The 25,048-nt window shown below is 44.8% G+C and overlaps 1 protein-coding gene across 1 annotated transcript in view; it reads left to right on the top strand.

The window, feature by feature from the left end:
- Positions 1-25,048, top strand: part of LOC144499986 (kelch-like protein 1) — a 247,975-nt gene that overhangs the window by 73,368 nt on the left and 149,559 nt on the right. The window contains exon 4 of the mRNA XM_078222723.1: positions 9,169-9,351. Coding sequence (XP_078078849.1) covers positions 9,169-9,351 — 183 coding nt within the window. The remainder of the gene's footprint in view (positions 1-9,168; positions 9,352-25,048) is intronic.

Here is a 25,048-nt window from a genome sequence, read left to right as displayed (position 1 = left end):
GTGTGAAATCAAGAATGGTTGGGCTTTGAAATTTTATGAAAGGGCTTCAAATACCTGTTGCAGTAATTGGGGTGGGACAATGGCAAACTCATGGGAAAGTGGGAGACCTGATGACACCGGAGTTAGATCAAGTCTCCATGGCCACAATTTTATGTTCCCATGCCCTTGCTTCCCGGTCACGTTTTTTGGCTGGGGTATGGGGAAAGGCATGAAATTGTGGAGATGGGTATGGACAGCTCTGTGGCACAGTGGTTAGCACTGCTGCTTCACAGCGCCAAGGACCCGGGTTCAATTCCAACCTCGGGTAACTCTCTGCAGAGTTTGCACATTCTCCCCATGTCTGCGTGGGTTTCCTCCGGGTGCTCTGGTTTTCCCCCCACACTCCAAAGATGTGCAGGTTAGGTGGATTGGCCATGCTGAATTGCCCTTCAGTGTCACAAGGTGTGTAGGTGTAACAAGGTAAATACTTGGGGTTACAGGGAACATGTCTGGGTGGGATTGCCCCTTAATGTCAGGGGGATTATGTGGGGTTACAAGGATAGGGCCTGGGTGGGATTGTTGTCAGTGCAGACTCGATGGGCCAAATGGTCTCCTTCTGTGTTGTAGAGATTCTATGATTCCCTCCAGGACCTGCCTGCCCCAACCTCACAATGATTTTACACAGGGACGGACAAAGTCTTTTCCACCCAGAGTCTACTTTTATGTTGGGTGGTGTGTGTGTGTGTGTGGGGGGGGGGGGGGGGGGGGGGAGAGTGGGGGGGTGGGGGGGGGGCAGATTGAAGCTCCATGAGGAGATTTAATTGAAACATAATTTTCTGACAGGGCTGGACAGACTGGATGCAGGGATGTTATTTCCTCTGGCTGGGGGTGAGGGGTCACAGTCACAGAATATGGGGAGAGGCCATTTTGGACTGAGGCGAGGAGAAACTTCTTCAATCAGAGGGTAGTGAACCTCTACCTCAGAGTGAATTCTCTGCCAAAGAAAGCCGTCGAGGCCAAACCACTGTAATGTGTCAAAATTTGCAGATGACATGAAGATGGGTGGAAGAGCAAAGTGTGCAGAGGACGCTGAAAATCTGCAAAGGGATATAGATAGTCTAAGTGAGTGGGCGAGGATCTGGCAGATGGAGTACAATGTTGGTAAATGTGAGGTCATCCATTTTGGTAGGAATAACAGCAAAATGGACTATTATTTAAATGGTAAAAAATTGCAGCATGCTGCTGTGCAGAGGGATCTGGGTGTCCTTGTGCAGGAATCTCAAGGAGGTGGTTTGCAGTGCAGCAGGTAATTAAGAAGGCAAATGAATGTTGTGCTTCATTGCTAGAGGGATGGAGTTTAAAAACAGCGAGATTATGTTGCAGCTGTATAAGGTGCTGGTGAGGCCACACCTGGAATACTGTGGACAGTTTTGGTCTCCTTACTTGAGAAAGGGTACACTGGCACTGGGGTGGGTGCAGAGGAGATTCACTAGGTTGATTCCGGAGTTGAGAGGGTTGGCTAATGAGGAGAGACTGAGTAGACTCTTTGGAATTCAGAAGAATGAGGGGAGATCTTATGGAAACATATAAGATTATGAAGGGAATAGATAAGATAGAAGCAGGGAAGTTGTTTCCACTGGCGGGTGAAACTAGAACTAGGAGGCATAGACTCAAAATAAGGAGAAGCAGATTTAGGACTGAGTTGGGGAGGAACTTCTTCACACAAAGGGTTGTGAATCTGTGGAATTCCCTGCCCAGTGAAGCAGTTGATGCTACCTCATTTGAATGTTTTTAAGGCAAGGATAGATAAATTTTTGAACAGTAAAGGAATTAAGGGTTATGGTGAGCGGGGGGTAAGTGGAGCTGAGTCCACAAAAAGATCAGCCATGATCTTATTGAATGGCTGAGCAGGCTCGAGGGGCCAGATGGCCTACTCCTGCTCCTAGTTCATATGTTCTTATGTTCTTATGAATATATTTAAGAAGGAAATCGATAGATTTCTAGCCTCTAAAGGTATCAACGGGTCTGGGGAAAGTGCAAGAGTGTAAAGTTGAAATAGAGGACCAGCCGTGATCATAATGAATGGCATGAAGGGCTGAATGGCCTACTCCTGCTTCTATTTTCTAAGTTTCTACATTGGGTGTGGGAGCTTGCCATGTACAAATTGGCTTTGATATATATGGCTGTCATGAACATTACTGTATTAATTTTTTTTTTACAAAGAGCCACTGATAGATTAAGTTGATGGCCAAAGCTGTAGTTGATATACTTCAATGCTGGTAACTGTGAAGTCATTCATTTTGAACAATACTCAGCAGGTCCAAAAAGATTTTGGGATCTTTACACACAGCTCCATCCCTCATATCACCCAGTTCAGTCGCACCCCAAGTGTGCCTGGACTCCACTCCTTCAGCTCCAGTATTTTTAAGGTATCTAACTTCAGCTTGTACACCTTGCATAGCTGTTTGCAATGATTTCACAGTTTGGGTAAGAGGGACAGGTCAAAACTGTAGTAAAGGATCGCCTGTATACTGAATGCCATTCATTAGTAGTTTTCATAGATTAATAGAATGGTACAACACCGATGAGGCAGTCTTGTGGCATGCCTGCCTCTGAGCCACAGGCTCCGGGTTCAAGTCCCACCACGGGACTTGAAGGAAGGTACATTCACAACACGGTCAAACAGGTTGAGTGTAAACCTGCCAATCCTTCCAAACATGTCAATGGCTGGCGCTAAGAATGGGAGAGACCCCTGGTCAGCCACGCTTGATGTGGAGTGGCGCCCCTTAAGCTATAAGCCCCTGGCAACAGACACGTGACCTGTTCTGGGAATTGAGAGCAATGGAAACACCTTAATGCACCACTAGGTGTGGGAAGAGTATTAGGATGAAACAACTCAGAAGGAGGCCATTTGGCTCAACCAGCATGGCTGCGATGACCCTTCAGTCGAGCTGTCGAATTAATGCCATTCTGCTCTTTCCTCACAGCCCTGTAATTTCCTTTCCCTCTGTGCGTCTTAACAAATTCCCTTTTGAAAGTTATGATTGAATCTGCTTGCACCACCTTTTCAGGCAGCTCAAAGCAGATCGTAACAACTCACTGTGTAAAAAAAAATAGTTCCCTCACGCTGCCTCTCGTGCTTTTGCCAATCACGTTAAATCTGTCACCTCTAGTTATCGATCTTTCTGTCAGTGGAAGCACTTTCTTCTTTTCACGGATTGATGGGCAGGGTTGAGAAATTGAATTTCCAAAGTCACCAGTGAAAATCCCGACAGGCTATGTAGTAAAAAGGCAGTTTAATTTATTCAGTTACTGCATTGACGGGGCTGATGTGATTCTGACATGGCATTAAAGGCCCATTGTCGTAGAACAACCTCCCCTCCGATTCACAATGGTGCAATTGGCGAACTGACTGACATTTGCTCTGTCTATTTGATATCTGATTGAAATGTTTCTCCCAGAACAATAGTCTCCATCGCAAAGGAGCAAGCATGGCCGATAGTAATTGCGTAACGTACGAGAAAGCTATATCGAAGTTTATCGGAAAGGTAATAAATAGGAAGCCAACAGCTCAGATCCCATCATCAAATGCCTCACTGGTTACATCTGACATTTTGTGTACGGAATATAGGAGTCTTGGCAACCCAAAATGCTTCCTCTGAAATGTCATCAGTCAGGAGACATTTGATCTCAATGTCAGCTATTGTCTATCATCTCAGGATGAAAGGCAATCTGGTTAAGTATTCAGTAGCAATATTTTGCGCTCCTGTTTAATATGAGACACCTCAGTTAAATTCCAACAAGCAAGCCATCCATTGTATGGAATAGAGTTCTCAAGACTTCAACATTACTCTGTAAACAAACATACATTTCTTTCCTACAGTCATAGAAGTGAAAGACCTTTTCTCATGACACTTTTGGCACTAAAATTGGGGCAGCACGGTGGCACAGGGGCAGCACGGTGGCACAGGGGCAGCACGGTGGCACAGTGGCTAACACTGCTGCCTCACAGCCCAGGGACCCGAGTTCAATCCCAGCCTCAGGTCACTGCCTGTGTGGAGTTTGCACATCCCCCCCGTGTCTGCGTGGTTTTTCTCCGGGTGCTCCAGTTTCCTCATGCACTCCAAAGTTATGCGGGTTAGGTGGATTGGCTGTGCTAAATTGCCCCTTAGTGTCAGGGGGACTAGCAGGGGAAATACATGGGGCTATGGGGATATGGCCTGGGTGGGATTGCGGTCGGTGCAGACCCGATGGGCCGAATGGCCTCCTTCTGCACTATAGGATTCTATGATTCTATAATTCCTACAGCCATTGATGGGAAAGACCTGTTCTTATGACATTTTTGGCACAAAACGGACACAAACAGCAGCTAACTGTACAGCATTACAAGTCAATAGTCATGATTTGTAATAACTATAGAAGAGGGTTGTTAATGTATAGGTAATATTACTGAGATAAGGGGCGGGTTTGTCCGGCCGTGCTGACCCCAAGACCGGAAAATCCTGCCCCGAAGTCAACGGATGCATGGTCCTCTCCCGCCCGCTACGATACCCATGGCCGGCGGGATGAGAAAATCCCACCCCAAGAATCCACAGGTTAACATTGGATGCACCATGCCATCCTCAGAAAATGTGCCAAGGTGATTCTGACCAGCATTAGTGAGTTAGATGCTTGAGTTCTGTTTTTATTTACAAACATTCACGAGTAGGCGGATACTACAGCACAGTCTGCCGAGTCAATTGGAAGAATATAGATTAGCGATATAATGTAACAAGATTTGCAATGGGAGCAATGCTGATTAGCAAGTGATTGTGGCCCATTTTTATCTAACCTGACATTTGCTAATAATACATTTACGTTCAGCATCGTTTATATAGAACTACCCAACATTCAATTTTTCCTCGTGTCAGGCTAGTGGATTGACAATATGCAGGGAACACGTAGCATGTGTAATGTTGTTGCAAGCCTGCCAATGCTGAAGTAACTCCATATCAAACATAAAGAAAGCACTGTGTTAGGGATCAGCTCAGTGATGCCTGCTATTGCATTCAATAAGAAAACTGACATGCCTCTCAATCGTAAGGGATTTTTTTTTACAGAGGTCAAAACATGGGTGACAAATTCTTCATGGTCAACACTACTATAAGAGTAATATAAACTGTAAATGTTGTGTTATTATAATGATATAATACCTTGGTCTTATTTACTGTGTAAATAATATATATAATACCAAGGCACTTATATTGAGGCACCAATCGCCCATAAAAAGTTTGGGTAAACACATACTGACTTCATTTATTCAGACTGGACACGTGAGAACAATTCTATCGGTATAAAGCTTAAAGGCATCAGAGTTCTATGTGTTTCTTTTTGTTATTCAAATAGACTAAATCAGGAAACTGTGGGATAAATGAAAATGCATTTCCTGTGTCCATGAAAATAGAATCCCAAAGGAAACATAAAACATCAAAATAAGATGTGATTAAAGGGATTGATCGATAACACACCCCAGTCCCCACGGTGCTCACTCAGTACGGAAGACCTTGTGGTTTCGGCAGACATTATAGTCTTCCTTTCAGGAACACCCAACAGTGAACATAGCCGCAGGAGTGGGGCAGACAATCGGGATGGACAACCCCATCCCTGCCTGCACCTATTAATGGCCAACTTGGGAGGATTGTGTGTGTGCATGTGTGTGTGTGTGTGTGTGTGTGTGTGTGTGTGCGTGCGTGTGTGTGTGTGTGTGTGTGTGCGTGCGTACGTGTGTGCATGCATGTGTGTGCATGTGTGTGCGCACCTGTGTGTGTGTACATGTGTGCATGTGTGTGTGCGTGCATGTGTGTGTACATGCATGTGTGTGCGCGTGCGTACATGTGTGTACATGTGTGTGCGTGCATGTGTGCGCATGTGTGCGTGCGTGTGTACATGCGTGCATGTGTGTGCGTGCATGTGTGTGCATGCGTGCGTGTGCGTGCATGTGTGTGTGTGCGTGTGTGTGCATGCATGTGTGTGTGCGCGTGCATGTGTGTGTGTGTGTGCTTGCGTACGTGTGCGCATGCACACGTGTGTGTGTGCGTTGTGTGTCCTAAACAAAGTAAAAGTGAAACTAAGATTGGATCAATGACACGTTTCCTTTCCAGTGATGTCATGGAAATATTCAGCAGGTCAGGTTGCATCTGTGGAGTGGTAGAGTTAACTGGCTGGATTTCACATTTCCGGGTGGGGTGAAGTAAATGGATCAGTAATTGGGTCATCCACTCACTCCCAGCTCCGCCATCCCAGCTTGTTCAATCAAGTGTCAGATGGCCAATTAGTAGTTGTCTGGTAGGAAGGAGACCAGTTTAGAAGAGAAAAGGGGACACTGCCACCAATCAGTCACTCTCTAAGATAGGACTACCTCCCCAGATGGAGGAAGAAACCTCACCCTCATCCAACTAATGCCCTGCCAAGCACACAATGACCGCAGCGTAGATGAGATTATCTTGAGCAGGCTCTAGGCCAACCTTTCAGCCAGGGATGGCGGGCACGATACTTCGTAAAATCCTCCCGGAAGATGGTCATTTGGATAGACCATAAAGAAAAGTGAGCTGTGAATGGGGGAAGAATGAGAATCAAGTGAGGGAGGCAGAGGGAACTTACTGCCGTATTCATAATTTGTAGCACATTACAAAACTGCTTGGAACAATGTGGTTAAAGATATAAAATATTATCAGGGAGGGAATAGAGAACCTTAAAAAAAATTTGAAGAAGGTACCAAGAGTAAAGGGTGAAAAGACAAACAGTAGATCCTTGTGATTGGAAGGAAAAACTAGGAAACTTAAAGAGAAAAGGAAAGAAAACTGCAAATGCACTAGATATGAAAATGTGACAGAAAACTCAAGTCAAGCACAGTCACCAGGATTTTCCATTCCTGTCGTGGCTAGAACTGTTGCATTGGGTGCAGAAAATGTGGAGAGGCAGCTAAACGTCAATGGGCAAATTTTCCAGCCATTCCTGCTGGCGGAATCTTCTGGTCCCACTGAGGGCAACTCCCTGCCATGTGTTCTCCAGCAACAGAGGGTACAAACAACAGAAAAGCCCGTTGACTGGAAGATCCTGCTGTCGACCAATGGCGGGCCACCTCTGCTGTGGCAAAACACACAGCAGGGGTGCGGAAATTTCCACTCTATGACTTTTGTTGGGACTGGAAAATCCCATCAAGTGGGGGAAAAAGATAAAAGCTTTAACATCGTAATTGATCCCCAGTGCTTCATAAGGCGTTATCCGATACAGCTTGAGATTGTGCCTCTGAAAGAAATCCTATTTATTTATTTTCAAACCACTAAAGCCCTATTCTGTCATCTGCTGGAAATGCAAACATTTTAAATGCTACATTTTAGATATTTTCATAATGTTGATCATAAAACATTTCTGCAACTTTCAAAGTTTTCCTCGCTCAAAATTACTCGTTTCCAAACTAAAAAAAAATGGCTTGGTCAAGTAGGTTTTTTTGAGAGGCATCTAAATGGAGCAGAGTGAGGCAGAGAGGTTTAGGGAGGCAATTCCAGCGTTTAGGACTTAGACACCTGAAGGCATGGCCACCAATGGTCTGAAGCTTTTGCTACCAAATAAACCTGTTGGACTTTAACCTGGTGTTGTTAAACTTCTTACTGTGTTTACCCCAGTCCAACGCCGGCATCTCCACATCCTGAAGATGTAGGCCAGGGGGCACAAAGGGCCAAAATTTGAGGAGCACGCAGATCTTGGAGGGTTGAGAGAGGATACAAAGGGAGGCCATGGAAGGATATGAACACATATCCTGGCAAGGGATTCCCAGAGGATGAGTCAATGGACCAGCAACAGGTTCAAACTACGGGCTCAGACCCACTGACAGTTCTGCTAATTTTGTAAATTCTGAACACCTTGAAACGTTTAATTGTCAGACAAAGTCAAGACTTTTGATTTGATTTGATTTATTATTGTCACATGTATTAGTATACAGTGAAAAATATTGTTTCCTGCGTCTTATACAGACAAAGCATACCGCTCATGGAGAAGAAAAGGAGAGAGTTCAAAAGGTTGTGTTACGGTCAAAGCTAGGGTAGAGAAAGATCAACTTAGCATGAGGTAGGTTCATTCAAAAGTCTGATGGCAGAATGGAAGAAGCTGTTCTTCAGTCGATTGGTACGTGACGTCAGACTTTTGTATCTTTTTCCCGATGGAATAAGATGGAAGAGAGAATGTCCGGGGTGCGTGGGGTCCTGAATTATGCTGGCTGCTTTTCCAAAGTAACGGGAAGTGTAGACAGAATCAATGGATGGGAGGCTAGTTTGCGTGATGGACTTGGCTTCATTCACGACCCTTTGTAGTTTCTTGCAGTCTTGGGCAGAGCAGGAGCCCAGACCAGCTGTGATACGACCAGATGCAACTGTGTAGTTTTTCTATCCCGTTATTTGTGAATAGATGAGAAATAGATTTCTTTTTAGTTTATTTTTTAGTCACAAGTAAGCTTACATTAACACTGCAATAAAGTTACTGTGAAAATCCCCTAGTCGCCACACTCTGGAATCTGTTCGGGTACACTGAGGGAGAATTTAGCATGGCCAATGCACCTAACCAGCATGTCTTACATACTGTGGGAGGAAACCGGGGACATGGGGAGAACGTACAAACGCTGCCTTGCTGCTTTGATGTTCATTATACATTTGCAATAATGACAATTGTCTGATGTACAGTACATAAGATTATTGTTTCGATTGGATAGGACACATCCTGAGGGTCAGTTCCGCAGTTGAATTGACTTTTGGTCCAGTTTAAATAGGTTTGCGATTGACTTAGAAATGACGGTGTTATTTTGATTCACACGATAGCTGAAGTTTAGATCATTTTATACAGCAGCCATTTAAAGACAGAAGTAATGAGATTTCCTATAGCTGTATGGAAAGACAACATGAAACAATTCCATCCCAAAGAAAAACTGCTGTGGAGATAAAAAAGACTTTGTGATAAAGACGTTCTGTGAGTTAAAGCAGAAACGCTTGATAAGATTCCAAGGAATAGATTCTACTTATTTCCATATATTCTGTGTTGGAAGGCCGTCAGCATGTATTGATTTTTTTGTGTTGGCTTCCTTCAGCAGAAAGTGTGATTAAGGCTGCAAAATCTCTGGCCCCTCATCAATGACACATTTTCTTCCTTTGTGGTCCACAGGCTGACAGTGACGAGCCACCCCCTGATGCCACACTGTGATCTGGAAGCCGGCAGCTCTGAGGAACTCTTCCAGGCTGTGAATCACGCCGAGCAGACTTTCTGTAAGATGGAGATCTACCTGAAACAGCAGCAGCTGTGTGATGTCATCCTGATTGCTGGAAATCGAAAGATACCCGCTCATAGGTAGGGCGTCCGTGTATTTCTCCTGTCAGTGAACTTGGTATCAAAACAGTTACTTTTCGAAATGCCTTAGTGCTTTCTTTCAAATACTGATTGGAGTACTAGGTTCCCATGAACCTCCAGCTAATAAGTCAATCGCCTTCAACTGAGGAAAGACAATTATAGGAATAGGTGCTGTGGTAGGCCATTGATCCTTCGACCTTGCTCCATTCAGCCCATCGAGTCCGCACTATCCCTGTAACCCCACAATTTAGCAGGGCTAATCCATCTAACCTGTACATCTTGGGACACTAAAGAGCAATTTAGCATGGCCAATCCACCTAATAAGAACATGGCTGATGTTTTACCTCATGTTCACCTTCCCACCTGATCCCCATATCCTTTAATTCCTTTAGTGTTCAAGGATTTATCTGTCTTGAACATACAGAATGACTGAGCACCCACAGTTCCCTGGGGTAGCTAATTCCAAAGGATCGCAAATCTTGGGGCCTCATTTGGTGCATTTTCGTCTCCTTACCTTCAAATCCCTGCAGTGCAGAAGAGGCCATTCAACCCATCGAGCCTGCCCAGACTCTCTGACAGAGTATCATACCCAAGCCCTCTTCCCCCGCCCTATCCCTGTAACCCTGGACGGCATGATGGCACAGTGATTAGCACTGCGGCCTCACAACACCAGGGACCCAGGTTCGAATCCCAGCTTTGGTCACTGTCAGTGTGGAGTCTGCATGTTCTCCCTGTGTCTGCGTGAGTTTCCTCTGGTGCTCCAGTTTCCTCCCCCAGTCTGAAAGACGTGCTGATTAGGTGCATTGGCCATGCTAAATTCTCCCTCAGTGTACCTAAACAGGCGTTGGGGTGTAGCGACTGGGGGATTTTCACAGTAACTTCATTGCAGTGTTAACATTAGCCTACTTGTGACAATAATAAATAAACTTTAAACACAATTTAGCAGGGCTAATTCATCTAATTTACACTTCTTGGGACATTAATGGGCAATTTCGCATAGCCAATCCACCTAACCTGCACATCTTTAGACTGTGGGAGGAAACCAGAGCACGCAGAGGAAACCCAGGCAGACATGGGGAGAATGTGCAAACTCCACACAGACAGTGACCCGAGGCCAGAATCAAACCCGGGTCCCTGGCGCTGTGAGGCACCAGCGCTAACGACTGTGCCACCATGTCGCCAAAGGACATATTTAAGCCAGGGAGGTGTACAGAGGTTCACTGGACTGTCTTCTGGTTTGAGAAGATTGTCCAGTGAGGAGAGTTAAAGTAAACTAAGCCCATTTTCCAAATAATTTGAAGAATGGGAGATGATCAAATAGAAACGTATGAAATTCCTAAGGGGCTTGACAGGGTTGGTGCTGAGAAAATGGTTCCCCGAGTGGGGGAACCTGGAACATGGAGGTCACAGTCTCAGACTATTTAACTCTGAGATAAGGAGAAATTATTTATTATAAGAGTTTGATTTGATTTTGATTTGAATTGATTTATTATTGTCACATGTATTAGGATACAATGAAAAGTATTGTTTCCTGTCCACTGTACAGACAAAGCATACCGTTCATAGAGAAGGAAAAGAGAGATTGCAGAATGTAGCATTACAGACATAACTAAGGTGTAGAGAAAGATCAACTTAATGCAAGATAGGCCCATTCAAAAGTCTGATGGCAGCAGGGAAGAAACTGTTCTTGAGTCGGTTGGTACATGACTTCAGACTTTTGTATCTCTTTCCCGATGGAAGAAGGTGGAAGAGAGTGGGTCCGGGTGTGTGGGGTCCTTGATTATGCTGGCTGCTTTTCTGAGGCAGCGGGAAATGTAGACAGAGTCAATAGATGGGAGGCTGGTTTGCGTGATGGATTAGGTTATGTTCATGACCTTTCATGGTTTCTTGCAGTCTTGGACACAGCAGGAGCCATAACAAGCTGTGGTACAACCAGAAATAATGCTTTCTATGGTGCATCTATAAAAGTTGGTGAGAGTCATAGTGGACATATCAAATTTCCTTAGTCTTCTGAGAAAGTGGAGGCGTTGGTGGGTTTTTTTAACTATAGTGTCAGCATGGGGAGACCAAGACAGGTTATTGGTGATCTGGACATCTAAAAAACCGAAGCTCTCGCCCATTTCTACTTCACCTCCATTGATATAAACAGGGGCATGTCCTCCACTATGCTTCCTGTAGTCGGTGACTATCTTCTTCATTTTGTTGACATAGAGGGAGAGATTATTTTCATCGCACCAGTTCACCAGATTCTCAATCTCTTTCCTGTACTCCGTCTCATCATTGTTTGAGGTCCAACCCACTACGGAGGGGAGACGACGATGGTGTCATCAGCAAACTTGAAAATTGAGTTGGAAGGGAATTTAGCCACACAGTCATAGGTCTGACCAGGTAGTCAGATGGAGGTGCGATCTTTTGGATCCTCCAAGGAGCAGGTTCGAAGGGTTAGTGGCCTACCGCAGCACCTATTTCATAAAGACTTAATATGTATGTAGAGACATTGCCATGGAGAATGCACAAGTTGATGCTAACTGACAGTTAACTGGCAAGTGTTATTTGAAATTTAAACCAGACAGCTCAGTCCTGATTGGTTAAGGCATTGCCCTGAGAAATAAGTCAGCAAATGGCTGTCACTTATTTTGTTTGGTTGAAACGGGCGCCATGTGTGTACATGTACTTTCTTTCTGCAAAGAACAGGGCCCTGCGTATTAATATATGTTGTGTCCAGTATACACAATGACTGATCATGGTAGCCATAATCTCACAGGATGCCTTTAATATCCCCTATTTCAGCATCAGGCTTGCTTGGTGAGCACATGGCTCAGGATTCCAAGCCATTTGCTCACCAGGAAAGCTTAATGCTGAAATAAGCCACATTACGGGCATTCTGCGGGATCATGACTACTCTGATCAGATAAGTTTGCACTGTACATCACAGAAACTCATGAACAGATCCAAGACTGTCATTTTCAGCCCTGAAAATATCCAGTTTACCTCATAGAATCATAGAGGTTTACAGCATGGAAACAGGCCCTTCGGCCCAACTTGTCCATGCCGCCGTTTTTTTAACCACTAAGCTAGTCCCAATTGCCCGTTTGGCCCATATCCCTCTATACCCATTCTACCCATGTAACTGTCTAAATGCTTTTTAAAAGACAAAATTATACCCGCCTCTACTACTACATCTGGCAGCTTGTTCCAGACACTCACCACCCTCTGTGTGAAACATTTGCCCCTCTGGACCCTTTTGTATCTCTCCGCTCTCACCGTAAACCTATGCCCTCTAGTTTTAGACTCCCCGACCTTTGCAAAAAGATGTTGACTATCTAGCTGATCTATACCCCTCATTATTTGATAGACCTCTGTAAGATCACCCCTAAGCCTCCTACGCTCCAGAGAAAGAAATGCCAGTCTATCCAGCCTCTCCTTATAACTCAAACCATCAAGTCCCTGTAGCATCCTAGATTACTCAGACTACTCTGTAAGGATAAGGTATCACAAGAATTTGGGTGAAGTTAACTCTTTCATGCTGCTATTATGCAGTAGCGACATAAGTGACACTCACCACTGCCGTCAAGACACAAAATGTTTTACCAATCGCACAAATGACTAATGTGGTATATGAATTTCGGTGCCGATGTGATGCCAGGTGTTTAAGCCGTAAGTCCCAAATACAGAAGCGGATCATATCAAACAACATGTTTCTGCCACTGGTACAGTGGGCAAGTTTCAGATCTTTGCTCAACCAGACCTGTTCCTGAAACACACAAAACACAGTGTCCGACATTAGTTGTGATTCTGCGATTGGACATTTGCTAACTAATCCTCAGTGTGCTCAGAATTACAGTGCCAACCAATTTAAGATTGTCAGTCGGGTTCACAGTGTGGCACATTTTGCGAGTGCTGGAAGCTATGTATATCAATACACTGGGCCCTGTTTTTTGCAGACAGAAAGAACATGTACACACATTGGCCGAAACACTACCACTCTACCGGAATCAGGGTGGGTGACGTTCCCAGAACGGAAATCTCCGTTGGCCTCTGGTGGGATTTTACGATCTTGCCTGAGCGAGGCCATAAAATCCCACCCATTGTGCCTGTTTCAGTTAAGCAAAATAAATGACAGCCATTGGCTGACTCTTTCCTCAGGGCACTGTTTTGACAAATCAGGATCATGCAGTCCGATTTTAATTTCAAACAGTGTTTGGCAGTTAAGTTAACTGTCAGTCACCATCAACTGCAGCATTCCCCATGGCAATGTCTCTACCAATCAGAATCCACTTGCCAATCAATCAGAATTCTCTTCTGATGCAGTATAAATTATTGTTGCCCGCTTGTATTGGTATTCTGTGTCCTGAAGAGTGAACGATGAAAATCTTCGACAAATCTCTTTCTTCACTAACACTCTGTACAAGCAAATGATTGTCTTCAATTAATGTTAATTATTTTCTCAGACATGATTTGTTTTACATCGCACTTTTTAATGTGTTTGATGTGAGAAGGAGAGGTTGTTGTTTCAATTGACATGGTAAGATTATACTTACCCTAGTACAGGAACAGTAAGTAGCATACTTTGGTCGAAGTAAAATGAAATACTGAAATTGTTCACCTCCAGCCAATTAAAGGAAAAAGATTTATAGCTTTGTTGATTACTTTTCTGTTAGAAAATCAGGTACAAAAATACATTTGATATATTTTACGACTATTATTGCTGGAATTTGTTTTTATAGAAACTGCCGATAATTATTTTTGGATGAGCAATAAACATGAGGTTAAAAATAACTTGTGGTGATATTAAGGGAAGTTAAGGGAAGGTGATAGCCTAGTGGTATTATCACTAGACTATTAACCCAGAAACTCAAGGAATGTTCTTGGGACCCAGCTTCGAATCCCATCACAGCAGATGGTGGAATTTGAATTCAAATAAAAAAAAATTGGAATTACGAATCTGCTGATGACCATTGCCGTTTGTCGGGAAAAACCCATCTGGTTCACTGATGTCCTTCAGGGAAGGAAATCTGCCTACATGTGACTCCAGAACCACAGCAATGTGGTTGACTCTCAACTGCCCCCTGAAATGGCCTAACAAGCCACTCAGTTCAAGGGCAACTCGGGGTGGGCAATAAATGCTGGTCAGCCAGCGATGCCCATCACCCAAGAATTAATAAAAATTAAGTATATTTACTATGTGTACGGGGTTCCCTATCTGCTCTTTATAAAAGGAACTTAAGCAACAACAAAGTCCTATGCTTGTTAAACACCAGGACTGATGAAATTTTATGTAACCGGATGTTAAAAACTCTCCTGCAAGTGCATTTATTGGAAACAAATTATAACTATGCAAATAATGAGTAGATGTCAAGTGGAGGCAAATTATTTTTGTACTCAGTTTCAAACTCATTTTATGAATCTGTAATTAAAATTATATGTATGATGAATTGTAAATCATGCATATGCATCAGTATGGAATTCATAATACACTATGGCGCTATCACTGTTACTTCCAGCACACAGATACTTAGGCATTTTTAACACATAGAACTAGTTTTCTTGAGCTTTAAATGAGCATCTTCTACATATAATGGGAAGTATAGTTTGGTTGAGCATACTGATAAGGTGCTGAAACATTACATTGGTCAAAAAATCTTCAACCATCTTACTGCATTACAGGGCCTTGCTGAGGCCACACCCAGAATATTGTGTGCAGTTTTGGTCTCCTTTTCTGAGGAAGGATGTTCTTGCTCTCGAGGGAATGCAGCGAACCAGGCTGATTCTGGGGATGGTGGGACTGACGTATGAGGAGAGATTGATTGGGTTAGGATTGTTTTCGCTGGAGTTCAGACGAATGAGGGGGGACCTCATAGAGACTTATAAAATTCTAATAGGACTAGACAGGGTAGATGCAGGGAGGATGTTCCCGATGGTGGGGGAGTCCAGAACCAGGGGCCACAGTCTGAGGATTTGGGGTAGACCATTTAGGACAGAGATGAGGAGAGATTTCTTCACCCAAAGAGTGGTGAGCCTGTGGAATTCAGGAAGTAGTTGATGCCAAAACATTGAATGTATTCAAGAGGCGGTTAGATATAGCACTTGGGAAGAATGGGATCAAAGTTATGGGGAGAAAGCAGGATTAGGCTACTGAGTTGGACAATCAGCCATGATCATGATGAATGGTGGGGCAGGTTCGAAGGGCCAAATGGCCTCCTCCTGCTCCTATCTTCTATGTTTCTATGTTTCCATATTTACTTAATGCTCTTTAAATATAACACACCCCTATTTCAGCAGCACCAGTGAGCTGTATCGACTTCTTTACTGCCAAGATGTTTCGACTGATACAAATGTTGTGAAGATTTCTACGCATTTCAGTGTCTCTGACTTCTTTACGGGCTGTCTCTTTCACTTTTTATGTCGATAGTACTCTGCAGTTCTCTGTGGTGGCCATTTTTCTGGTGTTCTTTGTGGCTCTAAATACTGTCCACAATCCCATTACTGTAACCGGTGTTATTTTATATCCATTAACAAGGAGCGCTTCGCAGCTTGGGAAGGTGAACCACTGGACCAAACAAATTTCTCTCTTTTTCAGAGTTCAATCTCACCCACTCACCCTCTCACTTATGTCCCACAATTATCTCTCCTCCCTATTTTTAAGTGCTAATTTCTACAGACTTTTTCTCTTAAATTATGACAAAGCTTTAATCCATTTTGTGGATAAAGTTCCGTCTGATTTTCCGTGCCTCATTTAATTCTTAATTGCTTCTTCCTAACATGTGTCACTGCCATTTGAAGTCCTCGCCAAAGAGAATTGTATGCCTGGCTCAGTGAGAGTCTGTATGGATGGGAGGCAATTTGGGTGGCACGATGGCACAGTGGTTGCACTGCTGCCTCACAGCGCCAAAGATCTGGGTTCAATTCCAGCCTTCGGGTGACAGTCTGTGTGGAGTCTGCATGTTCTCCCGTGTCTGCGTGGCTTTCCTCTGGATGCTCCGGTTTCCTCCCACAGTCTAAAGATGTGCGGGTTAGATTGATTGGCCATGATAAATTGCCCCTCAGTGTCAGAGGCATTTGTGGGGTAAATACGTGGGGTTATTGGGGATAGGGCCTGGGTGGGATTGTTGGTGCAGACTCGATTGGCTGCATGGCCTCCTTCTGCACTGCAGGGGTTCCAAAAGATCCCCGCTGTGATGATGAATTCTCTTTGTAACTTTGTGGACTCAAAGCCTCTTATTTTCCAAATGAGATAAACAAACTGCCTTAAATGCTTTGATAATTAAACTTGCTGATAGAGTGGACTCCATCATCTTTTCACGGACAATGGCAAGGTCTGATGATTAGGTGACCAAAACTGTGATGAAGGTCCAGCCTTCCCGTTATATGTAATGAATTTACTTTCCTCCTGAGTTCATACTTCATAGGATCATATCCTACAGTGCTGAAGGAAGTCATTCGGCCCATCGAGTCTGCACTGATCACAATCCCACCCAGCCCCTATCCCCATAACACCATGCATTTAACCTAGCTAGTCCCCCTGACACTAGTGTTAATTTAGCATGGCCAATCAACCTAATCCGCACATCTTTGTGACTGTGGGAGGAAACTGGAGCACCCGGAAGAAACCCACGCAGACACAGGGAGTAAGTGTTGTGCTATTCCATTGCAAACCTTGCTGCACCTGGGTGAGTGCAGCTAAAGCGCTCACTGGTTTAGATGCAGGTTCTATAATAATTATTAATCGGATTCTAAGTCTGCTTTCCACCATGAGTTTTCGTTCTATCACTAAAAGTGGGCAACAAACTTCAATTACAATGAACAAAGAAACAAAAATCCTCTATTTGTTCCATAATTATTAATATTTAGTCATTTTCCACTGGGCTAGTAATCCAAAGGCCCAGCCTAATGCCTGGGGACAGCCATTCAAATCTCACCTCGGCAGTTAGAACATAGAACATAGAACAGTCCAGCACAGAACAGGCCCTTCGGCCCACGATGTTGTGCCGAGCTTTATCTGAAACCAAGATCAAGCTATCCCACTCCCTATCATCCTGGTGTGCTCCATGTGCCTATCCAATAACCGCTTAAATGTTCCTAAAGTGTCTGACTCCACTATCACTGCAGGCAGTCCATTCCACACCCCAACCACTCTCTGCGTAAAGAACCTACCTCTGATATCCTTCCTATATCTCCCACCACGAACCCTATAGTTATGCCCCCTTGTAATAGCTCCATCCACCCGAGGAAATAGTCTTTGAACATTCACTCTATCTATCCCCTTCATCATTTTATAAACCTCTGTTAAGTCTCCCCTCAGCCTCCTCCGCTCCAGAGAGAACAGCCCTAGCTCCCTCAACCTTTCCTCATAAGACCTACCCTCCAAACCAGGCAGCATCCTGGTAAATCTCCTCTGCACTCTTTCCAGCGCTTCCACATCCTTCTTATAGTGAGGTGACCAGAACTGCACACAATATTCCAAATGTGGTCTCACCAAGGTCCTGTACAGTTGCAGCATAACCCCTGGTGGAAGTTAAATTAGGTTGATAATTGGAAGAAAGATAGTCTCAGTAATACTGACCATGAAACCATTGGTGATTGTCACGAAAATTCATTTGGTTCACTAATGTGCTTTAGGGAAGGAAGCCAGGCATCCTTACAGTCTGGCCAACATTTTTTTTATTTCTATAGTGTCACATGTAGGCTTACATTAACACTGCAATGAAGTTACTGTGAAAATCCCTCAGTCGCCACACTCCGGCACCTGTTCGGGTACACTGAGGGAGAATTTAGCACGGCCAGTGCACCGAACCAGCATGTCTTTCAGACTGTGGGAGGAAACCGGAGCACCCGGAGGAAACCCATGCAGACACGGGGAAAATGTGCAGACTCCGCACAGACAGTGACCCAAACTGAGAATCGAACCCAGGTCACTGGCACTGTGAGGCAGCAGTGCTAACCACTGTGCCACTGTGCTGTCCCACACGCGGGAGCGTTCCAGCAGGTCTGGTAGAATCTGTGCAGAGTGAAGCAGAGTTAATGTTTCAAGTACGTGTGACTCTTCTTCAACCTCCTTAAGCATCAGCTCTGAAATGAGCCATACAGACTGAAAATATTAGAAGAGATTTTCGGTCTCCCGGTCCCATGCACCCCGTTCCCCCGCCTGGTGTATTTTACAGTAGCCTGCCATTGTCCTGCAGTGGGATTTTCCAGTGCCAGCCGCTGTCAGTGGCTTTCCCTTTGTTCGCAACCTCTGCCACAGGGTCACAGTCGGCAGGACTGGAAGATCCCCTTGGCGGGAATGGATGGAAAATTTCAGCCATTAACTCTATTTTTCTCAAGACAGATGTAACCAGGCCTGCTGAGTCTTTCCAGCATGTTCTGTTTTTAGTTCGGATTTCTAGCTTCTGCTGCATTTTGCTTTTATTCTTGCCTACAGGTGACTCCAGTTGGGCAGCAACATGGTCGATTCTTAACAGCCCCCTGAAAACGGTGTGGCAAGCCACTCGGTTCACGGGCAATTAGGGATGGCCCAGCCAGCGACATCCACAACCCATGAACGAATACCATTTTTGAAACAAAAAGCTCCAGCAATCACTTAATGAATACTGTTTTAAAATCATTCTGATCCTGAAACAATTTTTACCCACTTGCAGGTCAGACAGTGCGATGATTTGGCAATTTAAAACATTGGGGGCGATTTTAACATCGCGTTGCGCCCATTTTCGGCTGGTCCGCGATCGGTGGGGGAGGAGGGTCCATGATCAGTCTGGGGGGGTTGGCGAGGGCGCCATCTCGGGCCGTGGGCTCCCGTGATTGTGGGGGAGGGAGCTGCAGCCTGCTCTCTCTTTGCCTGTCAGTCCCCTGCTACTGCTAAAGCGCATGTGCAGCATCAGAGGCCTGCACATGCACACTACTTCCCTCTGCAGGCTTTCGGGCACGTTAAGCCCCACCTACAGTCTTCTGCAGCGAGCACAGGCTTGCTGATATTGTTGCAGACAGAGTGCGTGTGGGGGGGCCTGAAAGCATGCCCAAAAGGCTGACCTGAATTGCTCCCAGTTTCAAGTCTGCCCAGCACTTGGGGAAAAAAAATGCTGAAGTTGCCCCCATTGAGTTGGTAATTGGAAAAACAATTGTGCTTGAAGACTGAATATTTGCTGGAATTTTACCGCCCCACCTGCTACGGGAATCGGAGCGGGCGAGGGACGGACAATGGGTAGGTCCATTGACCTCGGGCCGGATGTTAAGGTTTCGGGACGAGCGAGGCCTTAAATTCCTCCCATCATGTTTGGTCCAAACTTTGATTCTGGTAGAGGGCCGGAGTTCTCCCATCCCGCCCGTGACTGGAATTTTAGCAGGCGGATTGCGGGCAGTGTGAAACCCCATTGACAGTCGGGTGGGAGTTTCCGGCTTTTAGACCAGCACGGTCGGAGAATTCCGCATGAGATTTCCATTGTAGACTTTGTGCTAATTCACTAAAATAAACAGGAGGTCTTTGTAAGAAAAAGCTCACATTAAGTATGCTAGTAGATCATGAGTTTTTTTTGCAGGCTGTTCATCTTCCTTGGTGAGATGCAACAGCCTGACTTGTTCCATGTCGATGATTCATTTGTATCAGAAAAAAATGAACACACAGATGTTCCATCACCTTCAGCCATCAGACACCGAGAAGCAGGGAATAGGAATCCTGTTCGAGCACTCTGCCACTGTATTCAAACCACTGCTTTAAACGAAGAGCAGAATACAGGAGGGACTTGAACTAATTAAACCAGTGAGGGCTTTGGTTGCACAGACTATTAATAATAGGGTTGCGTATATTTAGCAGCCTCATGTTACTGGAGGCAAGCAATTTATGGTCCATTAATCTGACAGAATGGATTTTGCTTATGCTGACAGGTAAACAGAGAAATTGTGTTACCTTCAAGTTTGCTAATTGTAATACATAAATATTTCTCAGCTGAGGTATGTATGAATTTCTGATTTGCCTTCAAATGAGGCAAGGTTGAGCTCAAGTCTCAAGTCGAATGTCAAACAGCAGCTATTAGCATTAAAAATGAATGCTTTCCTTGAATGGTTTGCAAAAGAAAAAGTTAAGAGCATAAATTTTAGTAAGGTGTTAAAAAATATATAGCTCAGTTCCCTGGTGGTCTAATGGTTAGGACTTGAACCTCTTGTTACTTCAGCCAGGCTTGGATTCCTGGCCAAGGGAAGCTTGTGTTCCAGTATGAATATAATGGGGCTGAATGGCATCCTTCTGTGTTGTAACGATTCTATGAATTAGTGTTTGAGTTATTTGATTGAGGCTTTTAATGCTTCAGTTCGAGCAGTAAGAGAGGAGTCCCTTACAAGTGGCACGGTGGCACAACGGTTAGCACTGCTGCCTCACAGCTCCAGGGACCCGGGTTCGATTCCTGGCTTGGGTCACTGTCTGTGTGGAGTTTTGCACATTCTCCCTGTGTCAGCCTCCGGGTGCTCCAGTTTCCTCACACACTCTAAAGATGTGCAGGATAGGTTGATTGGCTGAATTGCCCCTTAGTGTCCTGGGATACATAGGTTAGAGGGATTAACAGGGTAAATATGTGGAGTGACGGGGATAGGGCCTGGGTGGAATGGTTGTCGGTGCGGACCTCATGGGCTGAATGGCCTCTTTCTGCACTGTCGGGATTCTATCATTCCATGAAGTGAGTCAAGCAATCATGCATAAAACCTGCAGCATTACCACAAAGCACATGAGGACAGGGAAGCAAGTGTTTGAGGTTAAAATTGGTAAGGGAGAAAGTTAAAGACAGATTTGAAGGGGAACTTGTTCAATCAAGACATGATCAACACGTGGGCCCGAGTTAGGAAAAGAACAGGTTCAGATCCGATGCCTGATTTTATTCCCCATTGGAGCAAATGATGAATAAATTTGGGCGGGATGGATGAGCAAGTTGATCTCATCAATTTCCTGCCAGGAGGGTTTGTGTAAAACCTGGGGGCCTTGGAATAGTCTTGTGGGGAGGGCTGTGCTGGCAAACACTTCAGAGTTACTCAAGAGTTTAATAATGAGATGGCAAGAATATAAGTTTCATTTTATTCTGGACTGGAGAACCAGGAGGAACTGACAGTCCCCCAACCCTGGATCCATACAGTGATCATTAGAATCATTTTGAGACTGACAGCTGGGCTTTGAGCACTGGAGCTGGTCTCTAATTCAACTAATTAACAACCAAGTTCAACTAAGGTCAATTGAAGGCAGCCAACTGGAATTTGATGGGAACCAGTTCAGTTTGGAGGCAACATCCTGGTGGGGGTTTTTTTCTATTTATTAGTGTCGCAAGTCGACTTACATTTACACTGCAATGGAGTTCCTGTGAAAATCCTCTAGTCGCCACACTCCGGCATCTGTTTGGGAATACTGAGGGAGAATTTAGCAGGGCCAATAACCAGCACGTCTTTCGGACTGTGTGAGGAAACCGGAGCACCCAGAGGAAACCCACGCAGGCACGGGGAGAATGTGCAAACTCCACACAGATAGCAACCCAAGTCAGAAATTGAACCCGGGTCCCTGGTGCTGTGAGGCAGCCGTGCTAACCACAGTGCCATCATGCAGGAAAGGGGGCAGTGGAACAAACCGGTTTAGAAGACAGCGGCCGTTGTACAGCCCCAAGACAGTCTGCAGCCAGAAGTGATTGAGAGTGATTATAAATTTCTCTATGCGCTGGGGTTGAGTACCTGCGAGTGTTCTGCGAGACGGCCTGAAAAACATTGCAAGAGTCACCGATTGTTTCAAAGATCAGTGCTGAAAGACCAACCATAACACCCCAGGTGGCATTTTAAGGACTCCTACATCTACCCTTTTAACCTTGAACCATTATCATTTACAATTTGGCTTCTATTTGTGTGTGCGAGTGTGCATGTTTATGTCTGTCTTTTATTATGGACCTAACACTTCAGTGAAGGTAAACAGTTGGCCATTTTGATGAGTGAACACAACATTTAAATTAACACTGTGAGCTGTGAAGCAGCGGGGGCGAGAGAAACTGCACACTCCTCCCAATCCGGCCATAACAAAATTGGCCATGCTAAATTGCCCCTTAGTGCCAGGGGGAACTAGCAGGATAAATATGTGGGCTTATGGGGATAGGGCCTGGGTGGGATTGTTGTCAGTGCAGGCTGGATGGGCTGAATGGCCTCCTCCTGCAGGGATTCTATGATTAAACTGGTCTTTAGTAACAAAAATGCTCCAACTTTCACACGCATTTGGTTCACACATTCAGAAGTAGATTCGGCTCACACACCTCTGCCAAAACTCTCTCCAGATCATTCTCCTTGGAATCATCTTGCTTCCCCCCATGCCCCCCATCCCGCCGCATGCCTCATCATCTCCAACAACTAATCCAAGGAGCTCCTGGATTACTTTGTCACAAAGATTGAAACCATCCATTTGGCTGCCTGTCCTGCTCCTCCTTTGACTTTCGATTAACAATTCAAACCACCACCATGCTTCCCCTTGCCCTTTATTGCATGGGTAGGATTTCCCCTCCCACTCTCCCCACCCGCCCAGCTCCCATGGCATGTATTGTGGTGGCAGAGACACTCTGCCATTGGCTGTTGGCGGGACCTTCCAGTCCCGCTGATGTTAACAGGGTTTCGCTCCCTCTGCCGTCTGGGAACACATGGTGGGTCACCAGCCGTGGGCGTGGAAAATTCTGCTGGCAGGAACGGTGGTAAAATCTCACCGCATATTTCTTCCTAACACGTTCTCTCTGACTGAGATCATATTGCGTCTGGGTCCTACAAACCATTTGTTTCATCCCCAAGTTTACTTCCAGACCTCTATACTCGTTGTCAGCTTGAATGTCCCCTCTCCCACTCAAATCTGCCAATCCCCTCCTGCAAGAAAATCCAATCCCATCTTCTATCCCCTGATACTACCACACCTCCAATTTCCTTTTCCACCTCAGGATGTTGAAAAATGTTCTTCCCTTTTAATCCCGCCATGTTACAGCACAAAAACAATCCAAACCAATGTCACAAAGCAGATCCTCCGTGACGGTGAACATAGAGTCATAGAGGTTTACAGCATGGAAACAGACCCTTTGACCCAAACTGTCTATGTCGCCCTTTTTTTTTACCACCGAGCTAGTCCCAATTGCCCGCATTTGGCCCATATCCCTCTTTACCCATCTTACCCATGTAGCTGTCTAAATGCTCTTTAAAAGACAAAATTGTACCCGCCTCTACTACTACCTCTGGCAGCTTGTTCCAGAAGCTCACCGCCCTCTGTGTGAAAAAAATTCTCCTCTGGATCCTTTTGTATCTTTCCCCTCTCACCTTAAACCTATGCCTTCTAGTTTTAGATTCCCCTACCTTAGGGAAAAGATGTTGACTATTTCGCTCATCTATCCCCCTCATTATTTTATAGGCCTCTATAAAATCACTCTTAAGCCTCCTACGCTCCAGGGAAAAAAAGTCCCAGTCTATGCAGCCTCTCCTTATAACTCAAACCATCAAGTCCCGGTAGCATCCTAGTAAATCTTTTCTGCACTCTTTCTAGTTTAATAATATCCTTTCTATAATATTGTGACCAGAACTGTACACAGTATTCCAAGTATGACCTTACTTGGTTCTTTAGGTGTCCAAGTCTCACACTATGAAATTCGATCCCTAAACCCCTCCAACTCTCTCCTTTAATTTGAGTCCCTCGTCTGTACCCACCTCATGCCAGTTTCCTTGGCTGGACACCCATTTATTTAATTACACCACTGTGAGATGCCTGGGGACATTTTTACCCATTAAATCTACACTGAGCATGATGACACACATCGACAGCAAATGGTTAGATCCTGTGTGTGAGACTTTTAGTGAAAAGCTGTGATTTAAAGGACTCTTGCTGAGAGAGTAAAAGGTCTGTACTGTGTCCTGGATATTAATAAGAAGCAATCTGAGCAATTCCACACTATTTGAGGGGAAGCCATTGTAATCAACGGACATGTCTAATATTGTACTATACCTGATAAGGTGATGGCAATTTGTCAACATCATATGGCTGACTACAAGTATTATTTTTCCAGTTCGCTCGCATCTCTTATCCCCAAAGGTGCCTTTGGTGAATGTCTCTTTCTGTCTCATCACCACCTGGCCAGAACATCCGCTTTTTGCAGGAGTTTCACCTGAGTCACTTTCAGGATAGATACTCACATGATCCACGTGTTCTGTATCAACCAAACCATTCTATTTACATTCTCATTTACCTTTGCTCAAGCATTAATATTGAGTGCCTGGCACACATTTTTGATGTGTGTCAGCCATGGCTATGTCTCCATGCTGTGTTTTGTGTCACATACATCTTTTCAGCCTTTTCAATGGACATAGAGTCATAGAGATATAAAGCACGGAAACAGGCCCTTCGGCCCAACTGGTCCATGCCGACCAGGTTTCCTAAACTGAACTAGTCCCATATGCTTGAGTTTTGCCCATATGCCTCTAAACCCTTCCCATCCATGTACCTGTCCAAATATCTTCCAAATCTTGTAACTGTACCCGCCCCCACCACCTCATCTGGCAGCTCATTCCATATACACACCACTCTCTGCATGAAAAAGTTATAGAAACATAGAAACATAGAAAAACTACAGCACAAACAGGCCCTTCGGCCCCACAAGTTGTGCCGAACATATCCCTACCTTCTAGGCCTACCTATAACCCTCCATCCTATTAAGTCCCATGTACT

This window comes from Mustelus asterias, chromosome 10 (assembly GCF_964213995.1).
Source record: "Mustelus asterias chromosome 10, sMusAst1.hap1.1, whole genome shotgun sequence".
Classification (NCBI taxonomy): Eukaryota; Metazoa; Chordata; class Chondrichthyes; order Carcharhiniformes; family Triakidae; genus Mustelus; species Mustelus asterias.
This window is presented reverse-complemented; position numbering and strand designations above follow the sequence as displayed.